The 19,047-nt window shown below is 44.4% G+C and overlaps 1 protein-coding gene across 4 annotated transcripts in view; it reads left to right on the top strand.

The window, feature by feature from the left end:
* The window catches only part of SNTG2 (syntrophin gamma 2), a 407,561-nt gene that overhangs the window by 328,954 nt on the left and 59,560 nt on the right, over nucleotides 1–19,047 (top strand). Inside the window, exon 15 of one of the 4 annotated variants that reach the window (XM_054677650.1) lies at nucleotides 8,498–12,737. The exons of the other annotated variants lie outside the window; for them this stretch is intronic. Coding sequence (XP_054533625.1) covers nucleotides 8,498–8,737 — 240 coding nt within the window. The 3' untranslated portion in view covers nucleotides 8,738–12,737. Of the gene's footprint in view, nucleotides 1–8,497; nucleotides 12,738–19,047 lie in introns of those variants that run through there. 4 annotated transcript variants of the gene reach the window in all.

The raw sequence follows: 19,047 nt of genomic DNA, 5'->3' as shown, positions 1-19,047 counted from the left end.
AGACAACTCTCTGTGCACAGATCTGACATCGTATCTAGACCACTCAGAGCAATGTGTTTCTGGTTGTCTCATTTCTGCTACTTTTCATCAGGCACAAGGTCTGAGATCCAGCAAACACCATGTAAATCTCTGAAGGTCTGAAGAAGAAATTTGTATCGCCAAAAACATAAATTTAACTAAGTTAATGGTGCTCAGCTATCCTCCAAGATGGTCCACTTCCCAAGCTCACCAACAAACTACAAACACACCACACCCACGCATTCACACACAGAGGCATATACATGGACATGTGCACACATGACACACACATGCATTCACGTGCACACAGGCCCATGCATGCAGGTGTGCACATACACATGAACACACATACATAAGCATACATACACATGGGCACAGCACACACATGAAAATACATACATACATTTTTGTGCACCCTCACAGTTATGCATATGCACTTATATGTATGCCCACACACATGCAGACCCAGGAAAATGTGTGTAAACATGACACACCTCACACACATGTACACATGCACACTCGTGCACATTCATGCAGGCATGTATTCACACATGCTCATGCCACACCCACTTTTGTGTACACACTTACACCTATGCACACACATGCAGCCTTTCCCCTGCCTACTCTTCCATCTCCCCCAGCCCCTGCATTTGCAGGTCATCCCCAGCCACACAAATCTGACTTCAGACTTCTGGTCTACTCTTACGCCTGATTCCTTTCAGCCTTGGCCTTTGAGGTTGTTGATTACTGCTCCTTCATTAGCCTCTTTTCCACGATCATCTTGATCATTTTCTGACTTTCTCACAGCTGTCCTCTGCTCTCTGCCATCATCTCTGCTTGGCTTGAAACTCAAGTGTTGGCATCACCTCTAGCATCTTTACTTCCTGCCACTAGCATTATCTTCAGAGATCCTAATCAATATCACACCCTTAGATATTCCAAATTAGCAATGATGCCAATCTTAACTTGTCTGCAGCTCATTCTGGAACCTCAGACCCACATCCCCAGGTGATTGGGGTCCTGTTCTCACCTTCAAAATGTCTCCTTCTGCTGCCGCCCTTCCCTCATCTTTCCTGGGGCACTGGGTGCTGCGTGCACTCAGCAGGAGCCTGCTCAGTCTACTCACTGCCCACATGTGTCTCTTCCACAATTTCTCTGACTGCCCCTTCCCCCGTCTCACTCCTGCCACCTGCTCTGTGTCTATCACTTGGCAGATCGTACCCTGGAAGCCCATGGCACACTTTATGCACTGTAGGCAGCACTTAGCAAACACTGACATCCGTGTTTGCTTTGCATGAACTCGTGCCTATTTGCACAGAAAATAGGCACAGGCCATACTCAAACCTGTAGCCATGTTTGGAGTAGGACCCTTATTTTAAAAATGTGGTGAAATATACATCACATAAAACGTAACACTTTAAAGTATACAGTGCACAGTCATTGAGGACATTCACAGTGGTGTTCAGCTGTCACCACCATCACCAGAACCCTGTCATCTTGCAAAGCCGAAGCTCCATTGCCACTAAACACCAGCTCCCTGTGCTCCAACCCCAGCCCATGGTAGCCACTATTCCACTTCCCGTCTCTATGAATCTGAGGACTACAGATGTTTTGTATGAGCAGACTCGTGCAGTGTCAGTCTGTTTGTGCCTGACTTATTTAACTTAGCATAATGTTTTCAAGGTCATCCCTGTTGTAGCATGTCAGAATTTCCTTCCTTTCTAAAGGTGAGTAATATTCCATTGTATGGATATAACATTTTGTTTATCCGTTCATCCATTGATGGACACTTGAGTTGTCTCTACCTTTGGGCTGTTGGGAATAATGTTGCTACAAAAATGGTGTATTAGTCCGTTCTCACATTGCTATAAAGAACTACCTGAGGCTAGGTTATTTATGAAGAAAAGTGGTTTCATTGACTCACAGTTCCACAGGCTGTACAGGAGGCATGGTTGGGGAGACCTCAGGAAACTTACAATCATGGCAGAAGGCAAAAGGGAAGAAAGCTGTCTTCACATGGTCGAGAGGGACAGAGAGGGAGCGTGAAGGGAAAGTTTTACATCGTTTCTTTTTTTGAGATGGACTTTCACTCTGTCACCCAATCTGGAGTACAGTGGCATGATCTTGGCTTACTGCAACCTCCGCCTCCCAGGTTCCAGCAATTCTTCTACCTCAGCCTCCTGAGTAGCTGGGATTATAGACATGCACCACCACACCCAGCTAATTTCTGTATTTTTAGTAGAGACAGGGTTTTGCCATGTTGTCCAGACCGGTCTTGAGCTCCTGACCTCAAGCAATCCACCCACCTTGGCCTCCCAAAGTGCTGGGATTACAGGTGTGAGCCACCGCGCCCAGCTGAGAAGTACTGCACACCTTTAATCAACCAGATCTCATGAGAACTCTATCACAAGACAGCACTAGGAGGATGGTGCTAAACCATTAGAAACCACCCCCATGATCCAGTCACCCACCAGGCCCTAACTCCAACACTGGGAAATGCAATACATGAGATTCTGGTGTGGACACAGAGCCAAACCATATCAATGGGTGTACAAATCATCTTGTAATGTCTCTGCTTTCAGTTATTTTGGGTGTATACACAAAAGTGGGATTGTTGGATCATGTGGCAGTTCAATTTTTAAATTATAAGGAGTTACTGTACTGTTTTCCATAACATTACAAAATTTTACATTCCTAGCAATAGTACACAAGGGTTCTAATTTCTTCATAGCCTCATCATCACTTGTTATTTTCTGTTGTATTTGCTTATTTGTATTTTATAGTAGCCATCCTAGCAGGTGTGAGGTGGCATCTCACTGAGGTTTGATTTTTGTTTCTCTAATCACTGGTGATGTTGGCATCTTTCCACGTGCTGATGGGTCATTGATATATCTTCTTGGAGTAATGTCTATTCAGGTCTTTTGCCCGCCTTTTAATTGGGTTGTTTGCTTTTCTTCTGGTTCAGTTGTAGGAGTTCTTATGTATTCTAGACATCAACCCCTTAATAGATATATGATTTACAAACTTTCACATTCTCTGGGTTGGATTTCCACTCTTTGGTGGTGTCCTCTGATACACAAAAGTTTTAATTTTGGTATTATTCTGTTTGTCTATTTTTTTGGTTGCCTGTGTTTTTGGTGTCATATCCAAGAAATCATTGCCAAGTACAGTGTCATGCAGTATTCCCCCTATTTTTAATCATAAGAATTTTACAATTTTAGCTGTAACATTTAGAGTTTTGATCTATTTTGATTTAATTTTGGGATATGATGTAAGATAAGGGTTCCACTTCATTTTTGCAAATGGATATCCAGTTTTCCCAGCACCATTTATTGAAAAGACTGGCCTTTCTCCATTGAATGGTCTTGACAACTTTGTTAGGAATTATCTGAGCACCTATGTGAGGGTTTCTTTCATCGCTCTCTGTTCTGTTCCATTGATCTACGTCTTTCTTTATGCCAGTGCAACATTGTTTTGATTAATGTAGCTTTGCAGTAAGTTTTGAAATCAGGGATTGTGAAATCTCCAACTTGTTTTTAAGATAGTTTTGGCTATTCAAGGTCCTTGACATTCCATAGGAATTTTAAGATGGATTTTTCTATTTCCGGAAAAAGGTCTTTGGGATTTTTATAATGACTGCATTGAATTTGCGGATAGCTTTGAGTAGTATGGACATCCGAACAACATTAAGTCTTACAATCCATGAGCACAAGATGTCTTTTCTTCAATGGTGTGTTCTTTAATTTTTGTCATCAATGTTTTGTAGTTTTCAATGTACAAGTCTTTTTTCTTCCTTGGCTTAGTTAATTCCATATATTTTATTCTTTTTGATGCTATTGTAAATGAGATTGTTTTCTCAATATCCTTTTCAGGTTGTTCGTTGTTAGCGTATAGAAATAAAACTGATTTTTGAGTGTTAATTTTGTATCCTGCAACTTTTTTGTGCAGGATTTGCTCAATTCGTGTATTAATTCTAACAGATTTTTTTTTTGTTCTATCTTTAGGGTTTTCTATATGTAAGAAAGTGTTGCTTGTGAACAATGATAATTTTGTTTTTTTCTTTCCTATTTGGTTGACTTGTTTGTTTTTCTTCACAGTTGCTGTAGCTTGGATGTTTAGTATTGTGTGGAATAGAATTGGCAGCAGTAGGCATCCTTGCCTTGTTCCTGATCTTAAAGGAAAATCTTTCGGTCTTTCACTATTGAGTATGATGTTAATGTGGGCTTTTATATAAGGCCTTTATGATGTTGAGGTATTTCACCCACTTTCTAGTTTGTTGGGTGTTTTATATCATAAAAGGGTGTTGAATTTTGCCAGTTACTTTTTTGCATCTATTAAGATGATACAGATTTTTCTTTTTCCTTGCTTTTGTTTACATGGTGTGTTACATTGATAGATTTTTCTATGTCAAACCATCCTTTCATTCCAGGGATAAATCTTACTTGTTACATTGTACAATGCTTTTAATGTGCTGTTGAATTTTGTTTACTAGTATTTTGTTGAGATTTTTGCATCAATCTTCATAGGGGATATTGGTCTGCAGTTTTCTTTTCCTGTAGAATCCTTGTCTGGGTTTGGTATCAAGGTAACACTGACCTCATAGAATGACTGGGAAAGTATATCCTCCTCTTCAGGTTTTCAGAAGTGTTTGAGAAGGATTGGTGTTAATTCTTCTTTAAATGTTTGGTAGAATTCACCAGCGAAACCATCTGGCCCTTGGCTTTTCTTTGCTTTAAGGTTTTTGATTATAGGTTCAGTCCCATTGCAAGCTACAGTTTGTTCACATTTTCTATTTCTTCTTGATTTAGTTTTGATAAATTGTGTGTGTCACACGAAGTTTTTCATTGAATCCAAGTTATTCAATTTATTAGTGTAAAACTGTTTGTAGTACTCTCTTACTTTTCTTTTTTTTTTACTTTTGTTAAGTCAGTAGAAATGTCCCCTCTCTGATTTCTGATTTTAGCTATTTGAATCTTCTCTATGTTTTATCTGGTCAATACAGATAAAGCATTGCCATTTTAAAAAATATTTTTGAAGAATCAAGTTTTGCATCCATTGATTTTCTATATTGTTTTTCTATTTTGTCTTTTTAAAAATTTCTGCTTTAATCTTTATTATTTCCTTCTTTCTTCTAGATTTGCGTTTAGTGTGTTTTTCTTTTTTCTAGTTTCTTAAGGTTTAAAGTTAAGATGCCAATTTGAGATCTTTCTTTTTTTAATATAAGCATTTTTAGCTATAAGTTTCCCTTTTGGCCCTAGTTTTACTGTGTTCTGTGAATTCTGGTGTGTTGTGTTTTTTATTTAAGTTATTTTCTAGCTTCCCTTGTGATTTCTTCCTTGACCCATTGGTTGTGTAAGAATGGGTTGTTTAAGTTGCACATATTTGTTGATTTTCATTTTCCTTCTGCTGTTGATTTCTAGTTACATTCCAATAAGTTCAAAAAAAAGATAATTGATAGAATTTTAATCTTTTAACATTTATTAAGGCTTGTTTTGCGGCCGAGCATGTGGAGCGAACCTTGTAAAGTATGATATCTACAGGGGAGAAGTGACCCTCTGGCAGGCTTCCTTTTGTGCACTCACTAGGAGTTAAAAGGACCAGCTTGGAAGACTGCTTTGATGCTGTAATAGTGCCATTTGGTTGATCCCAGACTGGAACCCAGAACAGTCCTCTAAGCCTGTGGACTAAGAACATTCAAGATGTTCCTGAACAGCCCAACGCTGGGGTCCAAGTCAGATGGTGCCACATGTGTTCAGGCTGGTCACCACCATAGCCTCTTAGCTGACCACTCTCTTCCCCAACTCTCTTTTATCTCCACCACTCTGCATACCCCTGCAATCTCACCCTCTCCAGATCGGCTTTCCCTGAAGTCCTCAGTGGCTCCTATCTTTTTGGAGGAGATGGAATGGTATGCTGAACAACTCCCATGCATGGGGACACTGGGGACAGACCCCATCCTTCAGGTCCCATTGGGGACAGACCCCAACTCTCAGATCCCATTAGGGACAGACCCCAACCCTCAGATCCCATTAGGGACAGACCCCAATCCTCAGGTCCTGGCCATGCCCCTCCCATGCCCAAGGAATGCAGCTTTGAGAATTTCATCTAATCTCTCTAAACATGGTACATTTTATGTGCTCAAATGCTTGAGAAATGAATGAATTTATAAGAGAAACTTAGATTCTTTATCTGAAAAACAGAGATTTAGCTTTCTTAGGAGAAAGTATATGAGTTTCTAGAATGATTACCTTAGAGGGACAGATGATCCAATTTATATTTAGAAAGTAGAAACTGGTTAAGATTAAAGAAATCTCCAATCAGAAATGCAGAAAGGAACTCACTCTCTGCTACTTCTTCATGTAAAGGGGTTCATCATCCGTCTTGTAAGCAGCACAGTGGTCTCCCAAACCACATGGACACAAGCACTTTCTATCAATGGTAAACGGTCATTTCAGGAATCAGATATTAACATATGATGAGAAATTCCAGTAGAGATTATTGAACAAAACATCTTAGCATCTTAAGAAACACAAACCTAAGTCCTCAGGTATATGAGGGAAGTGAGTGTCATCGTTTGCTTTATAAATTACACAGTGTCTGGAGGAAGAAATCAAGCCTGCAGAATCATAAAACCACTCGCTAACATAACACTCTACAGTTTACAGCCCAGGCACCCAGAGGCGAGGAAGTAGACAGTGTGGCTCGTCTTCTGACCTAGCTGCATCTGGGATGAGGCGTTTGACGCAGGCTGTCTCGTTCACTCCCGCTGCGCTGAGTGTGGAGGATCCAGCTCTGCCCTGTGCACATGGAGTGCTGGGGAGATGATGATGCTGGGGAATGACTGAGCAGGGAGGCCCAGCGGGCAGTGTCAGAGTCTCTCTCTCATGCTGGTGTGGTGCGGCAGGAACTCTCGTGTGGCCATGAGCTCTGTGGCAACTCTGAGTTTCAGTGTTTTGAACTCTCAGATGCAGAGACTGAAGCGGCCACATGCCGGGCGGATGTAGTGTCTCATGCCTCAGTGTGAGGAACCTGCATGGAGACAGGCTTGAGGATCCGCCTCCTGTCTTCTCCCCGTTCACTCTGATGGAACTCTCTTCCCAGAATAATTTTTTCCAACAGGTGCCGAAACTTGTATAGGGAGAGTACCTTTTTTAATACAAAGTATCCGCTTCAGTAAGTTACCCATTTTAGTAACTTCAGTGTTTCTTAGTTTTAACCCTATTCCCAGAGGCATCTATTATAATAATACAGAGAAAGTGTAGCCCAGAAATGTAATGATTGAGGAAATTCCGAGTGACATAGGAATGACAGCCATGGAGGACTGAGTCTCCCATGTTTGGGTGGGAGGGGCAGGCAGGTGTCACCATCAATGGCTTCCGCTGTAGAAGGCTGAGTCTCCCGTGTTGGGGTAGGAGGGTCAGGCAGGTGTCTCCATCGATGGTTTCCACTGTAGAAGGCTGAGTCTCCTATGTTGGGGTAGGAGGAGCAGGCAGATGTCACCATCGATGGCTTTCACTGTAGAAGGCTGAGTCTTCCATGTTGGGGTGGGAGGGTGAGGCAGACATCACCATCGATGGCTTTCACTGTAGAAGGCTGAGTCTCCCATGTTGGGGTGGGAGGGTCAGGCAGGTGTCTCCATCGATGCCTTCCACTGTAGAAGGCTGAGTCTCCTGTGTTGGGGTGGGAGGGTCAGGCAGACGTCACCATCGGTTGCTTCCACTTGGTAAGCCTCTGCCTCACACCATGGCCATTTCTGTGCTAATGCTGATCTACTCATCCTGGAATTGGTTAGAATAATGACGGCAAGCACAGCTGCTGACCAACTGGGTGTTTATTGCATACTAGGCACTGTTAAATAACGGTATATTTATTAATCATTTGATTTTTATAAAACTTATACATATTTTGACTGTTATTCCCATTTTTCAGATGACAAAGTGAGGGGCAGAGGGTTGCAGAATGTTCCCAAGGTGCCCCTGCCCCAGCAGCAGCCTCTGTGCTGGTGAGCATGCCGCTACCTGCCCCTCAGGCATACATTTCACAATTAGAGAAGCCTCTTCTACCCGTGTATTAGTAAAACTGAAAAATACAGGGTCTTATCAGTCCCCCACAGAGATAGAGGTTGACCTAGGCTCCTGGCCCACACTGGCTGGGCCTTTCCTGGTCACTCAGGGACCTCAAGGCATCTCCGTGTTCATGAATCAGTCACTGTTTGCATTTTCCTGCTTTCCTCCCTGGAATGACAGTCCCTGAGCAGCTCTGCCTTTGTGTAGGAACCTGCTTCCGGGTCAGCACAGGGCAGACTCCCCAGCACGCTCTTTAGGAACAGACCACCTTTGCTGAGAAAATCACCATCTTTGAAGAGTTCTGATATTAACGACAGTCTTGCTTTAGAAGAAGTTGCTGGGCTGACAATAAATTGTATTTGTAGAGCACAGGTAGAAATGCCCATTTTTTGCCCTTTTTGCTTCAATTCCAGATACAGGACACAGAAAATTATTTGACACTTTCTCAAGAAAGCAGAACAGAACATCCAGCCTCACAGAGATTCCGGGTGCCTAACTTCACTGTCCAGGGCACCAGCTGTATGGGCTGGGGGTGTTTCAGGGGCATGTCCTTTATTTTCCTCCATACATCCCTGAAGGAAGTAGCAGAAGTTTCGAATTGCCCCGTTCTACTGGAAACCTGCATTCCACCCACTGAAGGATCCCTGAGCTAATGCCCCCACTGCCAGCCTCAGGTTCCCTCCCACCTTGTGTATCTGCAAGTGAAGGGGATAAGGTTTTCTGTCTTCATGCAGAATCCGTACTCATCACCTGAAGGTGGAGGATCCAGGCTGAACTTCAGTGCATGCAGTACACATTCATGTAAATATTTATTTTCAATGGAGAATGTAAACCAGTTACTTTGTCATCTGATATTTGGTACTTTGCACATCTCCACTAAATGTGTGCTGCTGCCCTGTGTCTATTGCATGAGCTATACTTGAGACATTGTCCACCTGTCACTAATAACATCTTGGAGTTGCACAACACAGGGGCTGCCCAGCCCGGCGCCTCTGCAGCTCCTTCCCAGCGGCCCAACCTGGCGCATCCGCAGCTCCTTCCCAGCAGCCCAGCCCGGCGCCCCTGCAGCTCCTTCCCAGCGGCCCAGCCCGGCGCCCCTGCAGCTCCTTCCCAGCGGCCCAGCCGGGTGCCTCTGCAGCTCCTTCCCAGCGGCCCAGCCCGGCGCATCTGCAGCTCCTTCCCAGCGGCCCAGCCCGGCACCCCTGCAGCTCCTTCCCAGCGGCCCAGCCTGGCGCCTCTGCAGCTCCTTCCCAGCAGCCCAGCCCCGCACCCCTGCAGCTCCTTCCCAGCGGCCCAGCCCGGCACCCCTGCAGCTCCTTCCTAGTGGCCCAGCCCGGCGCATCCGAAGTTCCTTCCCAGCGGCCCAGCCTGGCGCATCCGCAGCTCCTTCCCAGCGGCCCAGCCCGGCGCCCCTGCAGCTCCTTCCCAGCAGCCCAGCCGGATGCCTCTGCAGCTCCTTCCCAGTGGCCTAGCCTGGCGCATCCGCAGTTCCTTCCTGGCTCTTGTAGGTCGTTTTCCAGCCTTTCCCTGGAAGCATCAAGTGACAGGAAAATGGCCCAGGAGCTCTCAGGATAAGAGCAGAGAAGGAAAGAATGGAAAAGAAGGTCCAGAAGGCAGGGATCTTGGCCTCGTTCCACGTTAGGACCATGTGAGTTAGTCTCCTAGGAGACTCCATCTCACACTAGACAGGCAGAAGTTTACAAGCTTGAAAATACCGAGTATCAGCAAGGAACGTAGCAGTGAGAACTCCCAACCAGGGCTTGAGCAGGGCGCGTGTTGGTCTGTATGAATCTAGAAATGTGTGGAGGCCCATTGCCCAGGGCTCTATGTGTTATAAAGAGCAGAGAGCTGCAAGGGGTGACGGACAGGAGACTGGGCTGGTGCTTCTTCCAGAGTAGGGGCAGACAGGATTTCAATCTATCAGCATGTCAGCATAGTGTATTTTATATACATTTCATTCATTTATTTATTTTTAGTTTTATTTTTTTGAGACAGAGTCTCTGTCACCTAGGCTGGAGTGCAGTGGCATGATCTCGGCTCACTGCAACCTCTGCCTCCCAGGCTCAAGAGAGTCTCCTGTCTCAACCTCCTGAGTAGCTGGAATTACAAATGCCCACCACCACACCCGGATAATTTTTTGTATTTTTGGTAGAGATGGGGATTTGCCATGTTGCCCAGACTGGTCTCAAACTCCTGGGCTCAAGCGATCCACCCACCTTGGCCTCCCAAAGTGCTGGGATTACAGGTGAGAGCCACCACACCCGGCCTATACATTTCATTTAAAATAATAAATATGTAAACAGAAGACAGGCCAAAGTGGCACACATTCTAAAACAGTGAAGCAGAATTAAACCAGTAAGCATTGGTAGAGACCCTGTCCTCCCCCGGTCCTGGAGGGTGCCCCTGGGTGAACACCAGGTCTGCTTTCCACACCCGCCTTCCCTGGGTCCCTTCTTCCTCTGCCTCCTCCACCTCTCCAAATGCCTTTTTACCATCCTGCGCCACTCCAGAAATGTGATGGTTGATACTGAGTGTCAACTTGATTGGCTTGAAGGATACAATGTATTGATCCTGGGTGTGTCTGTGAGGGTGTTGCCAAAGGAGATTCACATTTGAGTCAGTGGGCTGGGGAAGGCAGATCCACCCTTAACTGGGTGGGCACCATCCAAGCAGCTGCCAGTGAACGTGAAGCAGCAGAAAAATGTGAAAAGGAGAGATGGACCTAGCTCCCAGCCCACCTCTTTCTCCCATGCTGGGTGCTTCCTGCCCTTGAACATCAGACTCCAAGTTCTTCAGTTTTGAGGTTCGGACTGGCTCTCCTTGCTCCTCAAGCTTGCAGATGGCCTATTGTGGGACCCTGTGATTGTGTAAGTTAATATTTAATAAACTCCCCTTGATATATATCTATCCCATTAGTTCTGTCCGTCTAGGGAACCCTGACTAATACAAGATACTTTTATCCCATGAGGTGCAACATCGGGAGCCAACAGTCAGAGGCAGGAACATGCCCTGCACTGCTGCTTTCCGGGCCGTGGAAACACATCTGTCACCAGTCCTGACCCTGCTGGTCTAGCCCTGCGCACATTTCCCAGGGCTGCCCTAAGGAACGTCCCCAAACCAAGTGGCTTAAAACAACAGAAATTTATCCTCTCATTTCTGGAGGCTGCAAGTCTGAGATCAAAGGGTTGGCAGGGCTGAACTCCCTCAGGTTCAGAAGGTGGATCCTTCCTGCCTCTTCCTGCTTTGGGTGGCTCCTGCAGTCCCTGGCATTCCTCAATCTGCAGCTCCTCACCCCAGCTTCCACCCCTGTCTCCACACCTGGCTCTCCTCCCTGGGTCTCTGTCTCCTTTTCTCAGAAGATCACTGGTCACAGGATTCGAGCCCCATGTGCTCCAGCACAGCCTCACCTTGGTCTCTTCTGCAAAGAGCCTACTTCCAAATAAGATACTGGGGGCTAAGACTCCAGCATGACTTGTGGAGGGACACAAGTCATCCCTGTGCACCAACCCACAAGAAATGTGGAGCACAACTGCAATGCTGAGCTGTGGTGCCCGAAGCAATAAATGAGGAGTCAGGACACAGGGACAGAGAGACCAGCCCGTCCTCTGTGCCTATGGCAAGCTGTGTGCCTGCCCAAACCCCACCTGTCATCTGTAAAATGAGGATGAAAGCACCATCTCGTGAGTTTACCATGAGAATTCCATGTAAGGCACTTAGCTTAGTTCCAGGCATGCAAGAAGGGTGACTTAAATGACGGCACTGTGACCATCACCACTCTGAAGGCATGCAAGACAGGTGCCTCAAATGAGGGCACTATTACCATCACCACTCTGAAGGGCATGCAAGAAGGGTGCCTCAAATGAGGGCACTGTGACCATCACCACTCTGAAGGGCGTGCAAGAAGGGTGGCTTAAATGATGGCACTATTACCATCACCACTCTGAAGGGCATGCAAGAAGGGTGCCTTAAATGAGGGCACTGTGACCATCACCGCTCTGAAGGGTGTGCAAGAAGGGTGCCTCAAATGACGGCACTGTTACCATCACCGCTCTGAAGGGCGTGCAAGACAGGTGCCTCAAATGAGGGCACTATTACCATCACCACTCTAAAGTGCTGTGGAAAATCCTTTCAAAGTCCACTCACTCTTGGCTGATGGTCTTCGTTAGCTAAAGCGTTTTCTGCAGGTCTCCTTCCACAATCCAGTCTGCTTTAGGCTGAAGAAAGCATTGGCCTCCCGGAGTTCACTGACCCCAGGATAAAAACAGGAAGATCCCTCAACACCCCAGGGTGGGTCAGCATTTCCCCTGGACACAAGCTGCGGCCCCAGGGTGCACACCGACCAGAACCTCACCTGGGCTGTGCCAGCCCCTGCTTGTAAGGTGGCTGTCAGTCTATCCCAGCAGAGCTACCTGTGCCCATGTGATTTCTCTCCCTTCCCATACCCCATCCTGATGTTGCTTCCGACAGCTCCATGCATCCTGTTTTGTTAATGAGCAGAATCGCTTCTTTAACTTCTTCATTAATTCCAGCTCTTCATTTGTGTATGTTGTCTATGATACTTAAAAGGCTACTCTTAATGCTTTTGTTTAGAGCGTGAATTTTTAATATATTTGAAAATGAACTTGAGTGTGCTATTTAATACCACGTTTTGTTTTATCACATCCTAATTACGTTTACTAGCTATTGTCCTATAAAAAGCTATTTTAATCTTTATTATCTGGATTTTTCGCCACTGCAGCATGTGTCATTTTCTGCAGTGATGTCCAAAAATTAAGTAAAAGGTGTTTAAGGGAACTCTAATTGATTGTGCTTCTCAAGAGCCCTAGAAATTTTGATGAGTCATTAGGCTGACTGTGTGTGAGAGGAAATTCTCCACCGACAGCCTGAAGCTGTGTAAGATGGGACGGCTTTAGACCTGCCGAGCTCTCACAGCACTCAGCTCAAGCCTCAGCATCCCCCAGAGGTGACATGCATGGAGTTCTCAGTGGATGGCGGGGAAGGGTCAAGGTGACATGCATGGAGCTCTCAGTGGATGGTGGGGAAGGGTCATGGGATTGGGCACCTTACTTAGTTTGAGGGAGAGTCACAGAGTCCACATACTCACTGTGGTTGTCACTGCTCACCCCGCGCCCTGCTGAGGCCCAGCTGCCGTCTGCACCCATGCCACGCTGTCCTCCAGGGGGACCTGCAGGATGTAACCAAGGCATAACACCTGTATCACTGAAGTCCAGGAGAAAAGAAGTACTGAGAAGTACTCAAAAAATATTATGGCCTCAAACTTCCCCACATCGGCTAGAGACGTAAACCTACATATTCCAGAAACTGAACAAACTCTAAACAGAATAAGCCCAAAGAATTCCATACCCAGATCCTTACAATTAAGCTCATGAAAACTAAAGAAAAAGAAAACAAATCTTGAAAGCAGCCTGAGAAAAATAATACAGCCCTTAGGGAGGAAAAACGATTCAAATTATAGTGGCTTTCTCATCAGACACTACAGAGGCCAGAAGGGAGTGTCCCAATATTGTTTTAAGTGCTGAAAGAAAAGAATTGGCACACAGAAGCCTTTATCCACTTGAAAATATATTTTAGTAATTAAAAAAATTGAAACATTTTCTGATAAAAAAAATTAAGAGAGTTTAGTATCAGCAGATCTATCCAGAAAGAATAAAGGAAGTTCTCTAAACAGAAATCAAATGATGAAAGAAGGAACCTGGGAACATCAGGAGGGAAGAAGGGCCATGGTGAGCGAGAGTGCAGGTGACACCACAGACATTTCTTGTCCTACTGAGTTTTCTTACTTTTTTTTTTTTTTTTAAGACAGAGTCTCGCTCTGTCACCCAGGCTGGAGTGCAGTGGTGTGATCTCGGCTCACTGCAACCTCCGCCTCCCGGGTTGAAGAGATTCTCCTGCCTCATCCTCCCAAGTAGGTGAGACTGCAGGCATGTGCCACCACGCCTGGCTAATTTTTTGTATTTAGTAGAGACAGGGTTTCATCATGTTAGCCAGGCTGGTCTCGATCTCCTGAGCTCGTGATCCTCCCACCTCAGCCTCCCAAGGTGCTGGGATTACAGGTGTGAGCCACCGCGCCCGGCCTGTGTTTACTAAATTGTGTTTTATGGTCGAAGAAAAAATAATAACACTGTCTGATGTGATTCTAAATGTATATGAAGAAACTATTTGAAATATATATACTATAAATGGGGGAGGGAAAAGGAAGGTGAAGGGGAGTGAGGTTTCTATACTTCAACTAAACTGATGCAGCAGTGACCACTGTGTATATAGAACGTGTATACAACTGCGTATAGAGAACCAGAGCAATTTCTAAAAAGGCCATCCAAAGAGACACTCAAAAAAATACAGATAAATTGGAATGCTAAAAAAAAAAAAAAAAAGTTTAAGTAACTTACAGTTAGGCAGGAAAAAAAAGAGAAATCAAAGACAGGAAACAAAAAATAAAATATCAGTCTTCAGCCCTAAGATATCAATAATTACATGAAGTGAAAGTGGTGTAAATGCACCAAGTAAGAAACAGAGATTGGCAGAGGAGATTAACAAGATGACCAAGCTCTAATCAAGAAACTTACTTCAAAGATAACCATGTAGATGGTTTGAAAGTAAATGAGTAAAAAGAGATAACTCATGTAACCTTGATCAAAGGAAAGCAAGAGTAGCCCTATTATCAGATAAAGGAGACTTCAGAGAAAATAAAATTACTAGATGCAGAGAGAGTGGCGTTATAGGATGATGAGAGGCTCAGTCCACCGGGAAGACCCAGCCATCCTAAGTGAGTATTCACAAAACAACGGGGCTGCAAAATATGGGAAGCAAAAACTGAGAACTGAAACAAAAACAAAAAACAGAAAAATCTACAATTACAGTGGAAGGCCTCAACACTCCTTCTCAACAATTGAAAGACAACTAGGTAAAATATCAGCAAATACATAGAAGAATTCAACAGTACCATCAACTAAAAGAATCTAGTAAACATTTATGGAATCCCCCCACCATATACTACGGGATAATAAACATTATTTTCAAGTGTCCATGTAACTTTTAGCAGGATCAGCCATATCTGGGGGCATAAACAAGCATCAACAAATTTATAAGAACTGAAAATATACAAAGAATGTTAATCAATTAAAATGGAAACAAATTTGAAATCAACAACAGAAAGATAATAGGAAATTCTCCAAACACTTAGATACTGCACACTTATAAATAAGCAATGTGTCAAACATGCAGTTTCAAGGCAAATAAAAAATAATGAGGATATGAAAATGAGAACCCTGTAATATATCAAAGTTTGTGAGGCACAGCTGAATCGGCTGCGCAGGAAATTTACGGCATTAACAGCATGCATTCATTAGAGAAGAGGAAAGGTCTAAAAACTGTAGGCTTTTGCCTCAATAAACTAGAAACAATAAACTATAAACCCCAAGGAAGAGCAGATATCAGTAAAATCAAAAACAGAAAAACAAGAGGAAACCAGTAAAACAAAGAGCTGGTTCTTTGAAGATATCATTAAATTCGGCAAATGTTTAGAAGAAAGACTCACAAAAAAAAGAGGAGAAAAAGAGAAGACAAAAATTGAGAATGTAATAAATGAAATGCGATATCACTACAGACTGTAAACTTCGACAGGATAATGAAAATACAATGAATAACTCTACACATATAAATCTCGCAACTTAAACTGAAGAGACTGTTTCCTCGTAAACCATGAACTGCCACAACTCCATCACTGTAGAGTCTTTGGGTAGCCTTACCATTACTAAGAAAACTGTATTTGTAGCTTAAAAACTTTCAAAATGAAATGTTTAGTTCAGATGATTTCACTGGAGAATTCTAAAAGAGAACACCAATATCTTCTCTATAATATCTTCTAGAAGAAAAAAGGAAGAGAAACACAAGTTTTTGAAGCAAGCATTAATTACCCTTATACCAAAAGCAGTCAAAAACACTCCAGAAAATAAACTACAGACCAATATTCTCCATTAATACAGACACTAAATCTTCAAGAAAGCACTAGGTGACCTACGCGTGGCAGATGCATGCCTGCTGTTATTTCTCTTATATCCGACTCCAGTTCCTTTTCCAGGCTGCTTGCTTTACTGCCCACTATTGGGAGAGCATTTTCCTTACTGGAAATGAGCAAATCAAAGGGGGCGACTTGCCTGTCATCTCCTGAAGTTACAGCATCTCACCTGAGTAGCACAGCTGTGGCATCCTGTTCTTGGTGTTCAGAACACAGAAAAGAAATCTTGTCTTGGCTGGTGCGGTGGCTCATGCCTGTAATCTCAGCACTTTGGGAGGCCAAGGTGGGTGGATCACCGCGTTCAGAAGTTTGAGACCAGCCTGGTCAACATGGTGAAACCCCATGTCTACTAAAAATACAAAAATTAGGCGGGCATGGTGGGGGATGCCTGTAATCCCAGCTACTTGGGAGGCTGAGGCAGGAGAATCGCTTGAACCCAGGAGGTGGAGGTTGCAGTGAGCCGAGATCACGCCACTGCACTCCAGCCTGAGCAATAAGAGCGAAATTCTGTCTCTCAAAAAAAAAAAAAAAAAGATGGTTTTATTTCTGGTATTCTTACGTTTTTTTCTTTCTTTTTTTAACTCTTCAGGTAATTCTGAGCTTTATATTTTTGATGGTTTCTGTAAATATTGATTGCTCTGTGCTATTGCTCTTGGTTTATTTTATTCCAAAAGCTGAACTTCAAAGCCATTTACTTTAAGCTTTCATTAATAAGACCGTTTTTGATATTTTCATATAAAGAGTTCTGAAACTATCTATTTTATGTTTCGGTCAGTTGTGGAAGGAGGTACTTAGAACTTTTTTTTTTTTCTTGAACTCATTAATTGATTCAGAAGCTTTGCTGTAAGCCCAGAGCTGTGGTCTGCAGTTGGTCATTTTTCTATGGGTCACCATATAATGTGTTGGAGATAAAGTTCAGTACGAAAAGACTGTCCCCTGTCTTCAGCTAAACCATGAAGTGTTCTGCATATACCTTTTCTCCATAATTTCATCAGTAGATCAAATGTTATTCTAGTAAGTTGTTCCTGCAGCCTCAACATCTTGGAGAATTCCAAGTGACTACACCAAATGAGTTACATGGACATTCTCTCCCTGAGTTACATGCAAATGTTTAAATTACTAATGTTATCAAAATTTGCTGGACAGTCTATGAGGATGTCTTTCAAGAAACCAGTACACAAAAATAAACATTCCCAGACTCCCTCCGATGTGGGAAGTGGGCCGTGAGGCAACCCTTCCTTCAGGATTTGGGGCGTGTGTGCCAATTAGAGTTTCTTCCAAGGCATCAAGGGAAAATTTGTAAACATAGAGGAAGCCTGGAAATAATCCCACATGTCATTCATTCACTAGATTGAAAGAATTGTGTTTGGAAAGTTCTATGATAAGACTGTTTTGTGGGAGTTGTATGTACAGCAGTAATGAGGAAACAGATTTTAAAAAAAAATTCCCTCAAGTTCTAAAAATGCAAATGATGAGACACTCTATGTGTCTGGGAGGATACTGATTGATTGATTAATTCTGAAAATGAGATTTTGTGTAGCCAGAGGTTCCTTAGACGAAAGCTTTCTCTTTTTCCTCCATCCTAAGCCCCTTTGGAGATTATGCAAATGGGTTGTGTGCTTATGTGGCCATCTGGAGTAACTTTGTCCTGTGCCGTAAAGATGGGCTATAATTACTGAATGTGTGTGCATTGCAATTCAGCAGTAGCCACTGATGTTTACAATTTCTGCAGATCCTATGATGCTAGCTACTTAGTCTACATAAAATGTAGCAATTTCCCTTGGAATACTTTCATTTCCTATTTTATAATCACTAGATTTAAATTCTAGAGATTGAGTAGCTTTCAAACCTGAGCTGTGAGAATGTCACCTCCTGTGGCCTTTCACATAGAACCTCAGTCCTTATCACACTCTGGGTCAGGTTTATGGAAGGTGGGCAAGGGGAGCTGGCTGGGACTGTGCTTTTCAGCCACCACTCATTGCGATCTGCTCTCGGACTCTCATCACCAATGCCAACAGTGTGTAGAGTATTCATGACCGCCGGCTGTGTGTGTGGCGTTGGTTGGACCCCCGTTTATCCTGGAAGGGTCAGGAGCTGTGTGAAGCCCAAGGCAGATGGGTCCTTCCAGCCTTTTGGGCCCCCCGCCATCTGCTCTCCTCTAAGAGGGGAGAGGCAGGGACTTGAGCTACTGTGTTTGTGACAATCTCTAAGGAAAGGTTGACAGGCATGAAGATGTTGAAGGCACGCATTCAGCTATCCAGGAAAAGGACAATAGCAGAACAAGAGACAAGTGAGGAAGAGCCTCCCGAGCTATGCAGCCACAGGGCCGAGCACAGCAGGCGCGGGGGGACAGCGGAGGTCTTGTCAGGCAGTGTGGGCAGCCCATGGAGCGGAGCCGTGGCAGGACTGAGGACTGAGGACTGAGGACTGAGGACTGAGACCTGAGACTTGAGACCTGACTGGCTGCAGCCTCCCTCGGCCAGGGTGTGTGTGCCATGCACTGTCAGCCGTGCGCTGTGTGAGCCACACTGTGTGTGTCAGCCATGTGCTGTGTGTCACCTGTGCGCTCTGTGTGTGTGAGCCACGTGCTGTGTCAGAGCAGTGCGCTGTGAGCCGCGCTGTGTGCGTGCACGTGTGTATGCCATGTGCTGTGTGTGTCAGAGAGCTGTGAGCTGTGTGCCCCGCACTGTGTGTGTGCGTGTGTAAGCCACATGCTGTGTGAGAGCTGTAGGCTGTGTGGGTGTGAGCCGGGCATTGTGGGTGTGTGTGGTGTGAGAGTCGTGCACTGTGTGTGTCTGGTGTGTGTCATGTGCTGTGTGTGTGTGGTGTGTGAGCCATGGGCTGTGTGTGTGGGGGAATGTTTGTGTGAGTGTGTGAACCATGCACTGTGTGTGTGTGTGTGGTGTGTGAGCCATGTGCTCTGTG

This window comes from Pan troglodytes, chromosome 12 (assembly GCF_028858775.2).
Source record: "Pan troglodytes isolate AG18354 chromosome 12, NHGRI_mPanTro3-v2.0_pri, whole genome shotgun sequence".
Classification (NCBI taxonomy): domain Eukaryota; kingdom Metazoa; phylum Chordata; class Mammalia; order Primates; family Hominidae; genus Pan; species Pan troglodytes.
Note: the sequence above shows the minus strand (reverse complement) of the source record. Positions and strands in the feature narration are given on the sequence as shown.